Source organism: Sprattus sprattus (assembly GCF_963457725.1).
Source record: "Sprattus sprattus genome assembly, chromosome: 8".
In the NCBI taxonomy this organism is placed as follows: domain Eukaryota; kingdom Metazoa; phylum Chordata; class Actinopteri; order Clupeiformes; family Clupeidae; genus Sprattus; species Sprattus sprattus.
Window position 1 is genome coordinate 32,487,327 of NC_137927.1, and position 17,876 is coordinate 32,505,202.

Here is a 17,876-nt window from a genome sequence, read left to right on the forward strand (position 1 = left end):
GAGGAGGGGGAGGTGAGGGGAGACAGTGAGGAGCAGGGGGAGGAGGTGAGGGAGGTGAGGGGAGACAGTGAGGAGCAGGGGGAGGAGGTGAGGGAGGTGAGGGGAGACAGTGAGGAGCAGGGGGAGGAGGTGAGGGAGGTGAGGGGAGACAGTGAGGAGCAGGGGGAGGAGGTGAGGGAGGTGAGGGAGGTGAGGGAGGTGAGAGGAGACAGTGAGGAGCAGGGGGAGGAGGTGAGGGAGGTGAGGGGAGACAGTGAGGAGCAGGGGGAGGAGGTGAGGGAGGTGAGCGAGGTGAGGGAGGTGAGGGTGGGGTGGGAGGTGAGGGAGGTGAGGGTGGGGTGGGGTGGGGGGGTAGTGGATGACTGCAGATTGAATGGGCTATAGAAGAGTGTTAGGCTTGGAAGAGGAGGAGGAGGAAGAGGAAGGAGTCATGGGGTGCAGTCGTAAATAAGGTGAGGATCGTGGTGGTGGTGGGATGACAGGAAGAGGAAGAGGAGGAGGAGGAGTGATAGGATGAAGATAAGGGCAATGGGTGACTGCAGATTGAATGGGCTATAGAAGAGTGTTAGTGTTGGAAGAGGAGGAGGAGGAGGAGGAGGAGGAGGAGTTATAGGATGACGATAAGGGCAATGGGTGACTGCAGATTGAATGGGCTATAGAAGAGTGTTAGTGTTGGAAGAGGAGGAGGAGGAGTGATAGGATGAAGATAAGGGCAATGGGTGACTGCAGATTGAATGGGCTATAGAAGAGTGTTAGTCTTGGAAGAGGAAGAGGAGGAGGAGGAGTGATAGGATGAAGATAAGGGCAGTGGGTGACTGCAGAGGGAATGGGCTATAGAAGAGTGTTAGTGTTGGAAGAGGAGGGGGAGGAGGAGGAGGAGGAGGAGGAGGAGGAGTGATAAGATGAAGATAAGGGCAGTGGGTGACTGCAGAGGGAATGCACTTTAAGAGAACTGGAGGCATCAGAAGACAGACAGGCTTGGATGAGGAAGAGGAGGAGAAGAAAAAGGAGGATGGATGGATGGGGTACAATACCAAGGGAGGTGTGGGCCACATGGGGGGGGGGGGGGGGGGTAGGGGTGCAGAATGAGCTTTCAGATGGAGCCCCAGCTTTCAGACCGAACTTCACTCTACAGCCAAAACAACTTTCCTCCTCTGGCTTTCATTGTGGCTTGATATTTTCTTTCTTTCAAATGGTAGGTAGCAGAATGCACATAGGTTGTCACAGACCACTTTGCAGTCCTTGGACGCTGAGTAAACAACAAAGGCGTTGCATAAAGCAGAGCTTAGACACAGGGAAGAATGTACACAAAGTACCGTGCAAAAGTTTTAGGCACAAAAAATGCCTTTATGTCCAAATAATGGCATGTAAAGTTTTTATTTCAAACAAATTCATATTTGGTGAGATCTTTCTTTGTTTTCAAAACAGCATTAATTCGACTGTAGTTCCACTTGTCCAGTTTATAAAGGTACTTGGCAGATAGGTTGTGTTTACTGTATTTGGGTACTTCTTAAGGTACTTATTAAGGCAGGTTAGTGTTAGGGGCAGGTAGGTTAGGTTTACCTTCAACAGCTCTTCAGTGGATTCAGAGTGAGTTTCAGTCTCGTCATGGAATCCCAAATGACGCTGGTTTCTGCCAGTTCTGAGCCCATGGCCTGTAGTTTTCCAAACTGCAATCTGGTCTGTCACTTTGTAACTTTCTTAAGGTATGATCTACGTATGCCATGATCTACCTGTGCCATGATCTACCTGTGTGAGCATATGTCAGGGGGATGTTTAATTGATACGGCACCGGAAGAATGATGGGTCCAAAAGACGCGTAGTTCCAATGCTCGAAATATTGAGCAGGGGAGCCTCCAGCAGAAGCCTGCCGCCTTCTCAGCCCCGTGCTGGAGTGTTCTACTTCACACTCCTGCGTTGGCAAAGCCTTATTTATATCTGATAGGATGCCAACATGCCTCCTCCTCGCCGACAGTCCTCAGTTCGGTTGAGTTCGGTTCGCGCTCGGCCTATTAATTATGCAGCAGTGGGGCTGTGGATATTTAATGTGTGTGTGTGTGTGTGTGTGTGTGTGTGTGTGTGTGTGTGTGTGTGTGTGTGTATGTGTGTGTGTGTGTGTGTGTGTGTGGATATTTAATGTTGTGTCAGGGCTTTTTCTCTCATTTGCTCCCTACTGCTTCCGTCTCTTTTCTTCACGGCTTTATCTCCGGCTGACTCACTGTCCTCTCTCACCTTTCCCTTTTTCCTCTCCCTCTATCTCTCTCCCTCTCTCTTTCTCTCCCTCTCTATTTCTCTCCCTCTCTCTTTCTCTCCCTCTCTCTTTCTCTCCCTCTCTATTTCCCTTCTCCCTCTCTCTTTCTCCTCTCCCTCTATCTTTCTCCTCTCCCTCTATCTTTCTCTCCCTCTCTCTTTCTCTCCCTCTCTCTTTCTCCTCTCCCTCTATCTCTCTCTCCCTCTATCTTTCTCTCCCTCTCTCTTTCTCTCCCTCTCTCTTTCTCCTCTCCCTCTATTTCCCTTCTCCCTCTCTCTTTCTCCTTTCCCTTTCTCCTCTCCCTCTATCTCTCTCTCCCTCTATCTTTCTCCTCTCCCTCTATCTTTCTCCTCTCCCTCTATCTTTCTCCTCTCCCTCTATCTTTATCTCCCTCTCTCTTTCTCCTCCTCTCTCTTTCTCTCCCTCTCTCTCTTTTCTATCCCTCTCTTTCTGTGTGAGGGTGTGTTTTCTCAGATTACATTAATGTATATCACTGTGAAAGGAAGAGCCTAATTCCAGTGAGTTTTTTTTTTTTTCTTTTCTATTTTTTATTTTGGTTTTAAATGTGTCCAAAGGTGGTCGGAACGACAGTGCACTCCCCATACATCCTCACCATAAATGTTAAAAAGATCTCTCTCTCTCTCTCTCTCTATCTCTCTCTCTCTCTCTCTCTCGTGAACATTTGTCCAGAACATCCAATACTGTTCTTTAAAAGGAGAGCTTTTGAGGCTGATTAATAATAATAAACAATAATAATAATAATAATAACAATAATAAACACTCATTCTTACTGTTATTCCTTATAATAATAACTATACTATAATATATCTATAATAATAATAGTGATGCTAATAATAATATTAACATCAATATCAATACTACGACTTATAATAATAATAATAATAATACTACTTCTACTAATAATATGAATAAAAATGTATCTGTCTCAATTGTCTTGAAGAGTGACCATTAGTAGAGATAGCACCACAGTGGAAGAGTCCAGAGGTGGTGGTATTGGTGGAGACGGCCAGGCAGGTGTTTGGTATGCAGGAGCTGAGAACGTGAGAACGCCGTGATCAAGGAAGCACAGTACTGGGCGAAGCAAGTGACCAATCAAAGGCCAGATTGAAGGAGAAAGCATTAAAAAAAGTCGACGCAGCAAGGTTGTTGGAGAGCGGAACAGATAAGAGCGGGGCAATCATGTAGTAAATCTCCCTAACACCTCGCCCGTGTGATCCTCCAGGGGCAGGTCCCATTAAGCTGAGCCGGCCCGCTCTCCAGCTAGCGTCCCCTAAATGCCGCAGAAAACACCTTCACACTCCCAGCCTCTCCGCGGGACACTGTTGATATTGATCCAGGGACGCAGCGCACTAGGCAAGAGAGAATATGGGTTTTTCCCCTATGTGTGCCCTCTGTGGTGCAATATCACTATTTCTTTCCAGTGATCTCAATCTTCTAAATGCCCCTCGTGCAGGTATATATTTTTACAGCTTGGACATTTATAGCATTTTGCACAATTGCCTTTTCCCGCACAGTCGGCATAAGCAGCATTACTGCCGCAGTCCAGCCAGGTGCTTTGAAGGGAAGCCTTGTTAGCATGCTCATCTCACTCAGATCTTTGGGGGCCAAGTCAAGTGTCATGGGTAGTTGTGGCTCTCAGGCATCAGACTGAGCCAGCTGGAGACCTCCCTCTGGGTCTCATTCGGGGTGGGGGGGGTGGGGGGGTCGCGGTGGAGGAAAGGGGTTGAAGAGTGCCTCTCATCAGGGCCGCCCTGTAATTGGAGCGATCGCGATCGCCCGCCGCTGCCGAGCCCCTTTGAAATGTCACCGCCTGATGCCCGCAGTTAAGGAACCTCACAACGCTCAAGAACAGAACATTTATCCTCTTTATTTCCTTCCATTCCCTGCCTTTGATCCATCCTTTGTTATTTTTATGGTGTATGTGTGTGTGTATGAGTGTGTGAGTGTGTGTGTGTGTGTGTATATGTGTGTGTGAGTGTGTGTGTGTGTATGAGTGTGTGTGTGTATGTGAGTGTTTGTGTGTGTTTATGTGTGTGTGAGTGTGTGTGTGTGTGTGTGTGTGTGTGTGTGTGTGTGTATGTGTGTGTGTTTGTGTTTGTGTTTGTGTGTGAAAGAGAGAAACAGAGAGAGAGAGCGGGAAAGAGAAAGAGTCTGTGCTCCCCAGTGATGGATTGCTTGTCAGGAGGCACTGGAAGCTCTCTGTATGCCTGACTGATGCATTGAGTCACACGTCACACACACACACACACACACACACACACACACACCAAGGCTCTGTATGCCTGACTGATGCATTGAGTCACACACACACACACACACACACACACACACACACACACACACACACACACACACACACACACACACATACACACACACACACACACCAAGGCTCTGTATGCCTGACTGATGCATTGAGTCACCAGTCACGTATGGCGTGTTTGGTCTTACCTTTCAGCTTCTCGCAGGAAACGCGTTAACCCTTCCCACGCCAGACTCTCCTTTGTCTAAAGTCTCACACTGAGGCCCCTGCATCTCTCGCCAGCCGTTCTCTCCCTCTCTCTCTCTGGCCTGGTCTGATAGCAGGTGTTGGAGATGGGATCAGAGTGAAAGCGTCCTCATCAGCTGCCTTATGCTCGGCGACCCTGAGACAAGAGGCCTCACCTTGGCGGAATAGCCCTGGAGACAGACACTCTGTGCTGGCAGACTTTATGGTCTCAGTAAGATCCTCTGCCTTGTGATGTCATCTAGAACTGCCAGATCCTGCTGTGTGTGTGTGTGTGAGTGTGTGTGTGTGTGTGTGTGTGTGTGCGTGTGTGTGTGTGTGTGTGTGTGTATGTGTGTGTGTGTGTGCGCGTGTGTGTGTGTGTGTGTGTGTGTGTGTGTGTGCGTGTGTGTGTGTGTGTGTGTGTGCATGGGTGTGTGTATGTGCATGTGTGTGTGTGTGTGTGTGTGTGTGTGTGTGTGTGTGTGTGTGTGTGTGTGTGCGTGTGTGTGGGTTCAGTAATAGCTGTATACACCAGCATGAAGGGCTCCATCACACTTAGGGGAGTGATGGTGTGTGTGTGTGTGATGGGGGGGGGGGGGGGGGGGGGGCTGCAGGGCTGCTACTTTGTTTGCTCTGTTTGTACACATCCCCTTTCCAGTCCCCCGAGCGACCCCCCCACCCCATCCCCCCCCTGTACACTGCCCCCCCCCCCCCCCCCCCCCCCCTCTACTGTGATCCGCCTGGGCGGCTGTGTTGTGTGCTCCTCGCAATCACTCCGAACTGTCACTCATCTCTCAGGGGGTGGTTCGCATGATATAAGTCATTTATGCTCTACACACCACACACCTCATGCCAGGGGAGCTTTTGGGATGCATTTAATGTCTTTAATGTCTTGTCACTTATTTGTTCCATGGATTTTCAAAACTATTAAATAGTTTTATTTGTATTTTTTGTTTTGTTACCTGATAGTCTACATGGATTTAGGATGACAGGAGGCAGTTCGGGACAAGAAAGGGGGAGTTCAATACTCAATTTATTTTTCAGATTTTTCCATTCTGAATAAGAATGGGAGCATTCAGAGAATGCAAACCTCCGCCTTGTGACCTTGACCTTTGACATCTGAAAATCAAATCAATTATTGCCATTATATTAACCAATCTCCCCACAAAGTTTGATGGAAATCGGTCCATGCGTTTCTGTGTAATCCTGCTGACAAACAAACAAACAAACAGACAAACAAACAAACAAACATACAGGGGTGAAAACATAACCTCCTTGGCGGAGGTAATAACAGTAGTGTCTTAGAAACAAAACAGTTCATTAGATGTTGATTTTTTTCTCTCTTGCCTCTTAAGACCTCTTAGAGCATGTACACATACACACACACATACACACACACACACATACACACACACACACCCCATTATCACCACAGCTGCCACTCAAGTGCTCTCTAACTCCACCGTGCTTATAGATCTGGGATGGAGCCTCTAGGGACCTCAGCCTTTTCTGTGGTCGTCTCTCCACCCTCATCCTATCCCTCCTCTGCCACTCACTCCTGCTGCCCCCTCGCCCCCTCTCTTTTCTGTGGTCGTCTCTCCACCCTCATCCTATCCCTCCTCTGCCACCCACCCCTGCTGCCACCTCGCCCCCTCTCTTTTCTGTGGTCGTCTCTCCACCCTCATCCTATCCCTCCTCTGCCACCCACTCCTGCTGCCACCTCGCCCCCTCTCTTTTCTGTGGTCGTCTCTCCACCCTCATCCTATCCCTCCTCTGCCACCCACCCCTGCTGCCACCTCGCCCCCTCTCTTTTCTGTGGTCGTCTCTCCACCCTCATTCTATCCCTCCTCTGCCACCCACTCCTGCTGCCACCTCGCCCCCTCTCTTTTCTGTGGTCGTCTCTCCACCCTCATCCTATCCCTCCTCTGCCACCCACCCCTGCTGCCACCTCGCCCCCTCTCTTTTCTGTGGTCGTCTCTCCACCCTCATTCTATCCCTCCTCTGCCACCCACTCCTGCTGCCACCTCGCCCCCTCTCTTTTCTGTGGTCGTCTCTCCACCCTCATCCTATCCCTCCTCTGCCACCCACCCCTGCTGCCACCTCGCCCCCTCTCTTTTCTGTGGTCGTCTCTCCACCCTCATTCTATCCCTCCTCTGCCACCCACCCCTGCTGCCACCTCGCCCCCTCTCTTTTCTGTGGTCGTCTCTCCACCCTCATCCTATCCCTCCTCTGCCACCCAGCCCTTCTGCCCCCTCGCCCCCTCTCTGCCTGTACAGCCGTCTTAAGCAGGACCCCCCAACATGCCCTCAGCCGCTCATTTGTGCTCCTAATTACATACCCTTTAGCTTTATTTGCCCGTAAAACCCTCCCAGTCTCGTAAAACCTGCCCACAAAAAAAAAAAAGAAAGGAAAATAAAATATATATATAAAGTCCACCGTTCCCCACTGCTCCAACGCTCCCTGTGCCAGACCCTGATCACACGCGTAGTTAGCCATGAATGTGTGTGTGTGTGTGTGTGTGTGTGTGTGTGTGTGTTTGTGAGCGTAGTTAGCCATGAATGTGAATACCCAGATTATAGAGCGAGATGGCAGGGGCTGCCTTATTATTATTTACAGTCACACCCCACCCCCCACCTTTCAGTTCCCAGGGGGGTTAGGCTCTTCGCATGTGTGTGTGTGTGTGTGTGTGTGTGTGTGTGTGTGTGTGTGTGTGCTCGTCGCATGTCCCGAGATAAACAGCGCGGAGGAAGCGCCCTTTTCAATTATTGGCCGGGTTGTAAATCAATGGCGGATTGAGCACTGGCTGGAGAAATTACAGCCTTCTGAATGACGGCTCACACCTCTATATCCAGACCTGCCGGGCTCTTCTTGCGTGGCCCGCGCCATAAACATCCTCCTGTGTGTCGCCAGGATGTGTAGCACGGCTTTGTTGTGTTAGCCCGTAAATTAAGTGCAGATCGAACTGTCACTGCGGCGTCATTTTCGAGCTCCCTCCCCCTCTCCGCTCCTGGTGTGTATGACATTGGTCCTGGCTCTGGATGGCCTCTGCAGTACTAAACGAGTGCTGCTATGTGCGTCTGAGTTGAATGGGTGGCCAATGCGTGTGTTTGTGACCAACTAGGCCACCGTGTAAAACCAGTTCGGGGCATGGCTATGTGGGTCTCCGTGTGTCCCAGTCTACCGGGCCGGACTAAGAATATCGCTGGCCTGACCAGACCAAATCCACAGGTGATTACCAGTGATTCATGGTTCTCCATCTAAGGCTTTACCGCAGCCCGGTCCTTGGCGTCTGATCACTGATTGAGCACGTGACGCGACTGACCTAGAAAACCATACATGTGATGTCTGTGTGTGATGTCTTTTGTCAGCTTTCACTCACCGTACCTATCTTTAACACAGGCAAATGTTGTACCATTAGGAGCTATTCAGACAGACAAAAGGCAATGGGGAAATGTGTTGGCCTACTTTTAATGTTGGTATTGTGCAACAGCTAAAAGATTCATTTTTTTCTCCTTTTTCCGCCTTTCCTTTCATCCGGGAGTGTTAAGGTAATACCTTAGTGATTACATCTAATGACAGAAATTAGAATGTTACAAAGAGATGGAGAGAGGCGTTGCTGTTTTATGAAAAAAAGTGGATTAGATGAACGTACACACAAAAGACACAATCACACTCTTTACATTTCCAATGTGTGCGAATGATATAGGTTGATGAGAGCTCGTATACATTTCCAAGCCTTCAACCTATGGCATGTTTGTATGCATGACGGACGGTATTATGTTGCAGGAACCGTCACCATTCACAGGAGAGTAAAACCTAGTGGTCCATCCAGAGCAGGAATAATTACAGTAAAGGTTTCTAAAACAGCCGTTTCAGAGCGTGTACGTAGAAAACCCATGTACTGTATATATTGGTGGAGACAGCAGCCAAGGTTTTGAGATGAGTTAAGCAGGTCTATGTGAATGCAGAGACAGTGTGAGTATATGTGTTGTGTGTGTGTGTGTGTTGTGTGTGTGTGTGTGTGTGTGTGTGTGTGTGTGTGTGTGTGTGTGTGTGTGTGTGTGTGTGTGTGTGTGTGTGTGTGTGTGTGTGTGTGTGTGTGTGTGTGTGTGTGTGTGTGTGTGAGTCCAGTACATATGCGTGGGATGGCTCTGTAGCTCACAGTACTGTAAGCAGCGTGTTCAGCATTGGCGTCGAGGAGCATCCTTACATCAGGCTGTGATGACAGAGCAGAGCAGAGCAGGTGCATCCTCAAGGGTCACAGCAGCCTCAGGCTAAAACCTCCACCACAGGCTCTAAGTGTGTGTGTGTGTGTGTGTTTGTGTGTGTGTGTGTGTGTGTGTGTGTGTATGTGTGTGTGTGTGTGGATGAGTGTTTATGTTTGTATGGGTGTCTTTTTCTTTATTTGTACATCTGTGTGTTTGTGTGTGTGTGTGTGTGTGTGTGTGTACATGAATGAATTTGAAAGAGGGCAGAGGAGTGTGTGTGTGTGTGTGTGTGTGTGTGTACAGTGCACCTTCTCAGCCTGAGGTTATGGGGCAAACTGCCCTGAGTATGTCTCCTGCCATCTCGCTTGGCTATGTGTACATCTGTGTGTGTGTGTGTGTGTGTGTGTGTGTGTGTGTGTGTGTGTGTGTGTGTGTGTGTGTGTGTGTGTGTGTGTGTGTGTATGGCTCCAGCCCTCTCGCCTGGCCGGGCCCATGAATATCCATGAGCCCTGGCTGACCCAGCGGGCCACGTCAGGCTGAGGGCTCTCCCAGGGGTCCCCCCCCCCCCCCCCACCAGAGGGCTTTAACCTGCTGCTTCAACCCCCCCACTTTGAGAGGAAGATGAGAGTGACAGACACCCCCTTAACGGCTGGGAGCCTACCTGTTGGGGCCCACACCGCTTCTGTGCTGATGTAGAGCCGAGCTATTGATTTCACATAAAAGTTTTGGTGTGTGTGTGTGTGTGTGTGTGTGTGTGTGTGTGTGTTTGTGTGTGTGCACATGCTTGTGTGTGTGTGGGTGTGTTTGTGTGTGTGTGTGTGTCTGTGTGGACATAATGTAAAAGGTGTTGGGAGATTTATTGTTTTCTTTTTTCAATCTGCTGAAATACAACAGTAGTATAAGATATACTGTTGAGTGGCTTGGCTTATTTATTTATTTCATTTTATTTGACTGACATTGAAGAAAAAAAACAATTCTCAGCTTCAAGCTGTCACACATTGTTGCGAGCTGCATAAGAGCCATTTATTTGGGAGGCATTACCCTGTTTGACGGCTCTTTGATATCTATTTTTACTTCAGATTTAGGTTGTAATGCTCCACCCGTCGTGCATCACGTCTTAATCCCAGCCAATGCAAAATGTCAGGAGAGTGACATCTGGGCGAAGGAACAGATGCTGCGGGGAGCGTCGGCAGGAGACAAATCTCGTTAGACAGGAAGAGGTAGAATGCGGGCTTATCCCTCCGACCTCAAGCGTGCACCGGGGTCTAACACACATGTGGGCTTTGTCATGAGTGGGAACATCACGGCGGCTTCTGCATACACACACATCATAAAACGCGTCATAAATCGCAATGGGAGTCGTGCTGACTTTGATCGCAAATTGTTTTAGGTTTTTTTTAAAGGTGCCTTTGTGCTTCTTTCACGCTACACACACTCCTGCTGCTACTACTCCAGCTAGCAAAGGTTCCAAACAAAACCCCAAACAATATTCCCACAATCACGCTTGTGTGAGTTACTGAGGTGTGTGTGTGTGTGTGTGTGTGTGTGTGTGTGTGTGTGTGTGTGTGTGTGTGTGTGTGTGTGTGTGTGTGTGAGTTACTGAGGCCATGAGGCTCCAGTGGGACAGGACCGCACACACAGATAGGACAGGACAGACCGGCCCGAACGCTCGGAACAATATCTAGCAAGGGCAAGCTAATCTGTTCTGATTTGAAACAGCGCTGCCAATGAAGGCGCTCTTTAATCCCTCATTTTCTGTGTGTGAGTGTGTGTGTGTGTGTGTGTGTGTGTGTGTGTGTGTGTGCTTGTGCATGTGTGCAAGGTAGAAGTTGGAGCTATTTCATGGTTCACCGATTCCGATTTTTTTTTGGGGGGGAGTGGCAGTCTCTTTTTTAATTTCAGAAATCACCATTGCCGTCATGTGTTCATCATTCTCTGTAGATAGATGTGTTAACCAATCAGAGGTGTTAGGCACTCTCCTCATCTGATGATGAATATGAAAAACTGCTGAAGTAATGTCAACTTCACCGTTTCAACATATTGCTGCATTGCTGTTGAAATGTGATTTTACTCATGCCAGGGACATGATTGACAATCAAATAGTATGCAAAAGACCTACAGCAACTCGGTTGTAAGCCTGGAACATCACTATGAGACTTTCCACTGGTATGGTAGAGAGGAAACAGCTCATTATCAGCAATTATAAGCAGTTTTAAAGTCAGCATTCATTTATTAAGTTTCATTGCTGTAAGGCATTTTGGAGTTTGGCAAAAAAATCAAAAATGTTATCTCTCTCTCTCTCACACATAAATTGGCAAATATGGTTTTGTAGTATACACAAATATAGTTAAGTCCAGATTGTGATGAACAGGTTGCTTTTCAGTGTTGGCGGTGGGCTGATTTTATAGAGTCCAAATGGAAGAGTGTGTTTCAAAGACAAGTGTGTGTGTGTGTGTGTGTGTGTGTGTGTGTGTGTGTGTGTGTGTGTGTGTGTGTGTGTGTTTCAAAGACAAGAGTGTCCCAGGGTCTCCCCTGCATCGGTCATATTTATTGTTGTGACATTTGGCATTCAGAAGAGATAAACACTTAAAAGTGAATATGTGTACACCTACGTAATGAACATTCACAGCTGCATAAATCATGGAGGAAGCTCTCCACTCTCCACAAGTTAACCACTAATAAGAGGAATGGACAATGGGTATATTTATACATCTCAGTTCTACAAATCATTATGGCAGAGAGGAATGGAATGGACTCGGGGATGGACTGCACCTTGCTTATTTGTGTTCCTTTCCGTCTCTTTTGAGGACACACGATCAGGCATACAGATGTTTGTGTGGACACCTGTGGTCCCTGGTTCTACCTGGCCTGTATTGAGGCCTGGTTTGGTTAGAGACTGCAGGTGAACACACACCTCTGAGGGCCACTTCAGATTCACTCAGTCTGAAATAACTAAGCCACACTAAGCTTGTTTCTATAAACACGGTGCAAATATGTGTGTGTGTGCTCGCGTGTGTGCCATTGTGTTTTTGTGCCAGATAGGAAAATGCAGGAGGACTTGTTGGAATCAAGAGAAAGTAAACAAAACAAAAAAAAAGGTGTGTTGAAGTGGCATATATTAGCAACACACACTAGCACACAACCAAGAGATGTCTGTCTTTAGATCCGTTACTTACAGATCAAGGTCGAGATCACTGAGAGGTCAAGTTAGCTTGAGGTGTCTAGCCTCATCACACCATACAACATTACTGATATGTAGTAGCCCAACGTATTCAAATCACTCCGTTACAAAAACCAACACAAGATGGGCTTCCCCCTACACACCAGCACCCCCTCCATCAGCCCACTCCTCCACACCACAGTAAAACATGTGTTGTGATTCCCCTCCACCCACGTCCTGACAGCCGCCGGTACCTGTGGATGGGGGGCTGATTCGACCCTCCACTTTGGAGCTCTTAACCGCGATGCCGTTGCAGAGACAAGAGAGCCGCGCAAAACAATTACATTACCGCAAGTGCACACACACACACCGCAAGTGCTGCCAAAACATTGATTAGCCTTAGTGCTTCTCTCTTTCTCGTTGTCCTGTTTTCCCGTCTTGTAAACTGGATTCATGAAGACAGGGTTGTAAACTCTAATCTTGATTAAAGTGTCTCTTTTTCCTCCCTGTTTTGTTTGTTTCTGCTCCGGGTTTTTGTCATGAGCGCGGAAAGCTGAAAGCTGAGGTTTACCCTTGTCATGACTAGACACTTCAAAGACAGTTTTTTGATGACAGTAAGCACAGCTCTTTGCTCTGCTCTTCATGCATACTTAAGTATGTGTGTGTGTGTGTGTGTGTGTGTGTGTGTGTGTGTGTGTGTGTGTGTGTGTGTGTGTGTGTGTGTGTGTGTGTGCATACTTAAGTATGATGGCGCTGCCATCGTCCTCCTTTACAATAAATTGTTCAAGAGAGTAAATTGTCAGCTTACAGCACCTGCTGAGAGAATGCGTTTCATATTTCTTTTTTATTTTTACAATGATGAGAAATAATGGGGCATTTTGAAAAGCAGACATTTCATCTCATCTCATCTCATCTACCACAGTTGTGTCACTGGAGATTGTTTGCCAAGCTATTGGTACATTTGTGATGGCAAATTAGTCTCTACATATCAAGGACAAATGAATGTCTTCCTGTACGGCCCTATGCCTGAAGGCTGATGTGTCACTCAGCATCCCTTCTCGTTGTCTGTCAGTTCTGTCAGCACAGATGCACTGTAACACAGATTAAGCAGTAGGTTGAGTGTGACTGGGCAGAAAAATAAATCCAGATGTTGATTAAATGCAACTGCTCCGCAAAAAAAAACAGAAAATGGCACATCAGAAAATACAGTCCTTGCAGAGCTAATGAGACAGTATACAGCACGTCACTGGTGCTTGTCAGTACATTATTGGGGTGCTTAAATCTGTCTGATGGTGTAAACATTGTGTGGCAGATTTCTCGTTTCATTTTGTACCGATACAGACTGTACTGGCCTCTTAGCTATTATTCCAGGCCTTGCACACCAAGCCCCTGTATGAAGGCAGCAGGTTAAAGTAGCCTGTTAGTGAGTGACACACACACACACACACACACACACACACACACACACACACACACACACACACACACACGTCTCTGACGTGCAGTGTGATGGCGTTGTTTTGCTCATGATTTTGACCTCTCTCTCCTGACAGGCACATCGGTCACCAAGGTAACAGCAACAGATGCGGATGACCCGGTGTACGGCAACAGTGCCAGGCTCGTCTACAGCATCCTGCAGGGCCAGCCTTATTTCTCCATCGACCCCAACACCGGTGAGTGGGTTGCCGTAGAAACAATCTCTCACTTGCAGTCCAGACAGATATTATACCGGCACAGCCAGTACCACTCAACAGAGAGAAAGTGCTTCATTATTAATACACATCTTTTTTGGCTTTCTTGTCTACCCACTTTGCCTCTCTCTCGCTCTCTCTTTCTTTATCTCCCTCCTTCTTTCCGTCTCTGCCTCTCCCTCTATCTCTTGCTCTCGCTCCCTCTGGTGTATAGCGATATTGGCACAGGGAAACAGCTGTTTAGTGAGGATTCACGTTATTTAGCAGCTGTATGAATTCTACAGCCCCAGTATGTCAGCTGAAGTACTGATAAGAGAACATGTTAATTAGAACTTAAGCATAGTCAAGGCAAAGAAGGCACGGCACATATGTCTGTGATTACAATGACAGGGATGTCTTCAAATTTAATCTGTCGCCAACCACACTTGCAACCTTGACATTGTTTTTTTTTTTTTATTGTTGTTTTTGTTTCATTCTCCTAATTGCATTTCTTGCCGAACAGTGACTGTAAGCAACATGATTAAATAATGGTGAAATTACATTAATAAGCAATGGGATGGAAATGAACAGCTCATAAATTAGGGGGGGGGAAAATAACAACAGACGATAAACAAGTCGGCCGTCTTTCCCAAATCGTATGTGCATATTGCATGAGTTCCATTGGTGTTTACATCTAGCGTCTGGAACACTCACTGGACCCATGCATTTCACATCGCACCTGGTCATCTGAGGATGGGAATGCAAATATCGTGGAGAGACGGGACAAAAAGCCCTGGCAGAGTAGACGGGGCGTGCCTGTTTCTCCGTGATTACGGAGCGCACGCAGATGACTTTCTCTAGTGAGCCAGATGTTTTAATGAATGTTAATGGAAAATAAAAGGTGATGGGAAAACAACCATTACAATCCATTTGACACATCCAGCGCTGTGTTGCAAAGGATACGCATTTGATGAATAAGTAAACATCATGCCCCAGTTCATCACTTAGTTAATGGATGCCGCCGAAGACAAAACAAAGCACTATATCCACGGAAATGAATGTTCGTCCCTCCCCTTGTTTCGGATGATTATGAAATCATTTAAATTGCTAACAATCAAGCGTGACGAGATACGAGACGATGAAAATGAAGGGAGACAGGTGGCATAAGCGGCAGTTACCACGCACCTCAGACATTTTGTTGTGTTTCTCGCTTCAGATTGTTGTTGAACTGCTTTTTTTTTTAACATGTCAGATCAAATGTGTCACTCCTCTCCCCCTCTATGTCCAATGTCAATCCAACCAATGAGAGATGCTCCTTGGCAACTCTACAGGTGCTTTTGAAGCGAAAGTAGTATTCTTCTTTTCCTCTGCACTTTATGGTTATTCCCCTACCACCTGTGTGGGCTAAACACTTTGCCCTCAATTTATCAGGGTGCCACAAGACATGGCCACACAAGAGCGACCAGCAGTCAACAGAGGGCCACCTTCTCACCAACCATTAATGGACACCCTGTAGCTCAGAGTAGTAACCTACAAAAGCCAGGTCTGCTAGAGATGCTCTGTTAAAGCACGCCTTTCACATCAGCTCAAGAGGGAGATGCTGCAGAGAGTGGAGCACCAGGCTCCATTAAGAGGGAGAGGGCCAATATCACACAGAAGTGAATTATTGATAAACGTGGCCCACACAGCTGGGGCTAGAAAGAGAAAGTGATGAAATGAACACAAGGTTTCTGAAGGGTATTTTTTTTTTCTCTAAATTGTTATTGTCGCATGACCTTTACAAACACCCCCCCCCACACAGCCCACACCCAAACACAGACACACACACACACACACACACACACACACACACACACACACACACACACACTCACACACACACACTTACAACACACTATTTTTCTTCCTTTCTTCCTTATTTTTGTTGCTTTTACAATTATGATAAAAAACTAGAGATGCATCCCGGGAAGAAAAAAAATCTAAAACAGGTGGAATAACAAAGAGAAGCAGACTCGAGAAGAATACTTAAGAAGAATACAATGTTACGCAATTGCACTAGTCAAACTTAAGAAGAGCAATTACCCAGCATTGCAAATCACAATGATTGAGCACTCATACTAAATATTAGGACATTTCGCAAGCTGAAACTGGCCAGGTGCCTCACAACAATGTGTCCCTTCTTGTGGCAGACTTGGTTTAGCTTTGATATTCAGACAGGCTTGCATTCACACATACACACACACACACACACTTGCAGGCTTGCATTCAGTGAGTGGATTATCCACAGCTGGCAGTGAGATTTTTACATTCCGCACCGTGCCACTACAGTCAATAAGGTCCATCCTGCATACAATATGTAAGATTATACCAGACAGACAGCATAATTCACATTCAATCAGAATACAGATGACTCCCGGCAGCGGCGTAGCACTGAGCCAAACAAACAAGCTGATTAGCAATGCCAGCTCAGAGTACCAGAGCGGGGCAATGCCAGCTCACAGTACCAGAGCGCGGGGGGCGGGGGGGCAATGCCAGCTCACAGTACCAGAGCGTGGGGGGGAGGTAGATGCCCAGGATCCAAGTAGGGTGTGCCCTCTGAGTGTCGTTCAAGCATTTGGAAACTGGAGCTCCATACATGAACCAATTATAACGTGAGGCGACACAGATCTAAGCACAAGCTTTTACTTCATGCTATGGATTTCAACTGTTAAAATATGACAAATGACATGGTTTTTCCTTTTTCAGCAACCATTGGTATCGCGCTGCCAGGAATGGACCGTGAGATTCGCGATGAGTACATGGTTGTCATTCAGGCAAAAGACATGGGTGGTCACATGGGGGGACTGTCAGGAACGACGACCGTCACCGTCAGACTGACAGACGTCAACGACAACCCGCCCAAGTTTGCCAAGAGTGGGTAACACTTAGTGCCTCCTTTCGATAATGATCAGGGCCTAGTTTCCCGATAACGACGTATCTTAACGGCCTACGTGGATTTTGGCGACATCATAGACTCATCATTGCCGTAAGTGCGGCGTCAGGAAACCGCTCTGCAATATCCCTCTTACGACCGATTTCAAGTCCTTTTTAGCGTTCGGGAAACTGGGCCCAGAAGCCTAAAAGAGTTTTTTATTTATTATTATTTTAATATTTAATTTTCTAGACAAATCTTGCCTTATTGCACGTTGGCCATGTGTATAAGTGCAAGTGCCTATTTTAGACTTGCTGTGTGTGTTCCAAAAAGGTCAATAGAATAATCCACCAAACACTTCCACATCTGATGTTGACAGATTGCTGTCCTCCTACTTTGCAGATTTCTATGATTTCATCTTCTCCGAGAGCCTGGGTTTAGGGAAAGCTGGGGGGAGAGTAAAGGCAACCGACAAAGACATCGGGGAGAATGCCAAATCCATCTACGCCATCGTCGCTGGCAACGAGAAGGGTGTCTTTGAGATAACCACGGACAGCCAAACCCAGGAGGGTGTCATCGTGTTAAAGAAGGTGAGATATATGCTTCATATCCTAGCTGTCAACAGACATTAAGCATGTTTAGAGCAAAGTATCTGAATCATTAAGAATACCCTGTAATATAATGGAGGGACGTGTTATGACATTTTACTAACCCTAATCCTATTGAGACCATCCAATTATCTTTTATAATGTCACTTTAGGAATTGGGAGGTATTTTTGCAATAGCAACAACACTGAATAGGTTTTCTATTACATGCTGTACGATTTATCCAAGCGCCATTATCATAGGGGATTTTAAAAGAGCAACAGAAACGGCTTGGTTGATCTTCCCCATTTTGTTGTGTGTATTCCAAGGTCACATTTAGTCATTTACAATGTCGCTCCAGTGGCCTGAACTGCAGAGCCACTCTACTCTCGCCACCTCAATGACAAATTAGGCTGTTTCCCTCAGTCAGTGCAGTGTATTAGCTCTCTCCTTGAAGACGCTGGGAGAACTTTGCCTACAAATGAGCTCTTAGTAACCATAGCTGGCCTTCCAAAGTAGAGAAAATGTGTGTGTGTGTGTGTGTGTGTGTGTGTGTGTGTGTGCCTTCCTGAGTAGAGAAAA

At 47.0% G+C, this 17,876-nt stretch overlaps 1 protein-coding gene across 1 annotated transcript in view; it reads left to right on the forward strand.

Moving 5' to 3' along the window:
* Positions 1-17,876, forward strand: part of LOC308369365 (cadherin-8-like) — a gene marked incomplete at both ends in the record, with an annotated part of 88,868 nt that overhangs the window by 49,949 nt on the left and 21,043 nt on the right. Inside the window, 3 exons of the mRNA XM_080843777.1 lie at positions 13,682-13,801; positions 16,544-16,711; positions 17,112-17,299. Of these exons, the coding sequence (XP_080699903.1) occupies positions 13,682-13,801; positions 16,544-16,711; positions 17,112-17,299 (476 nt within the window). The remainder of the gene's footprint in view (positions 1-13,681; positions 13,802-16,543; positions 16,712-17,111; positions 17,300-17,876) is intronic.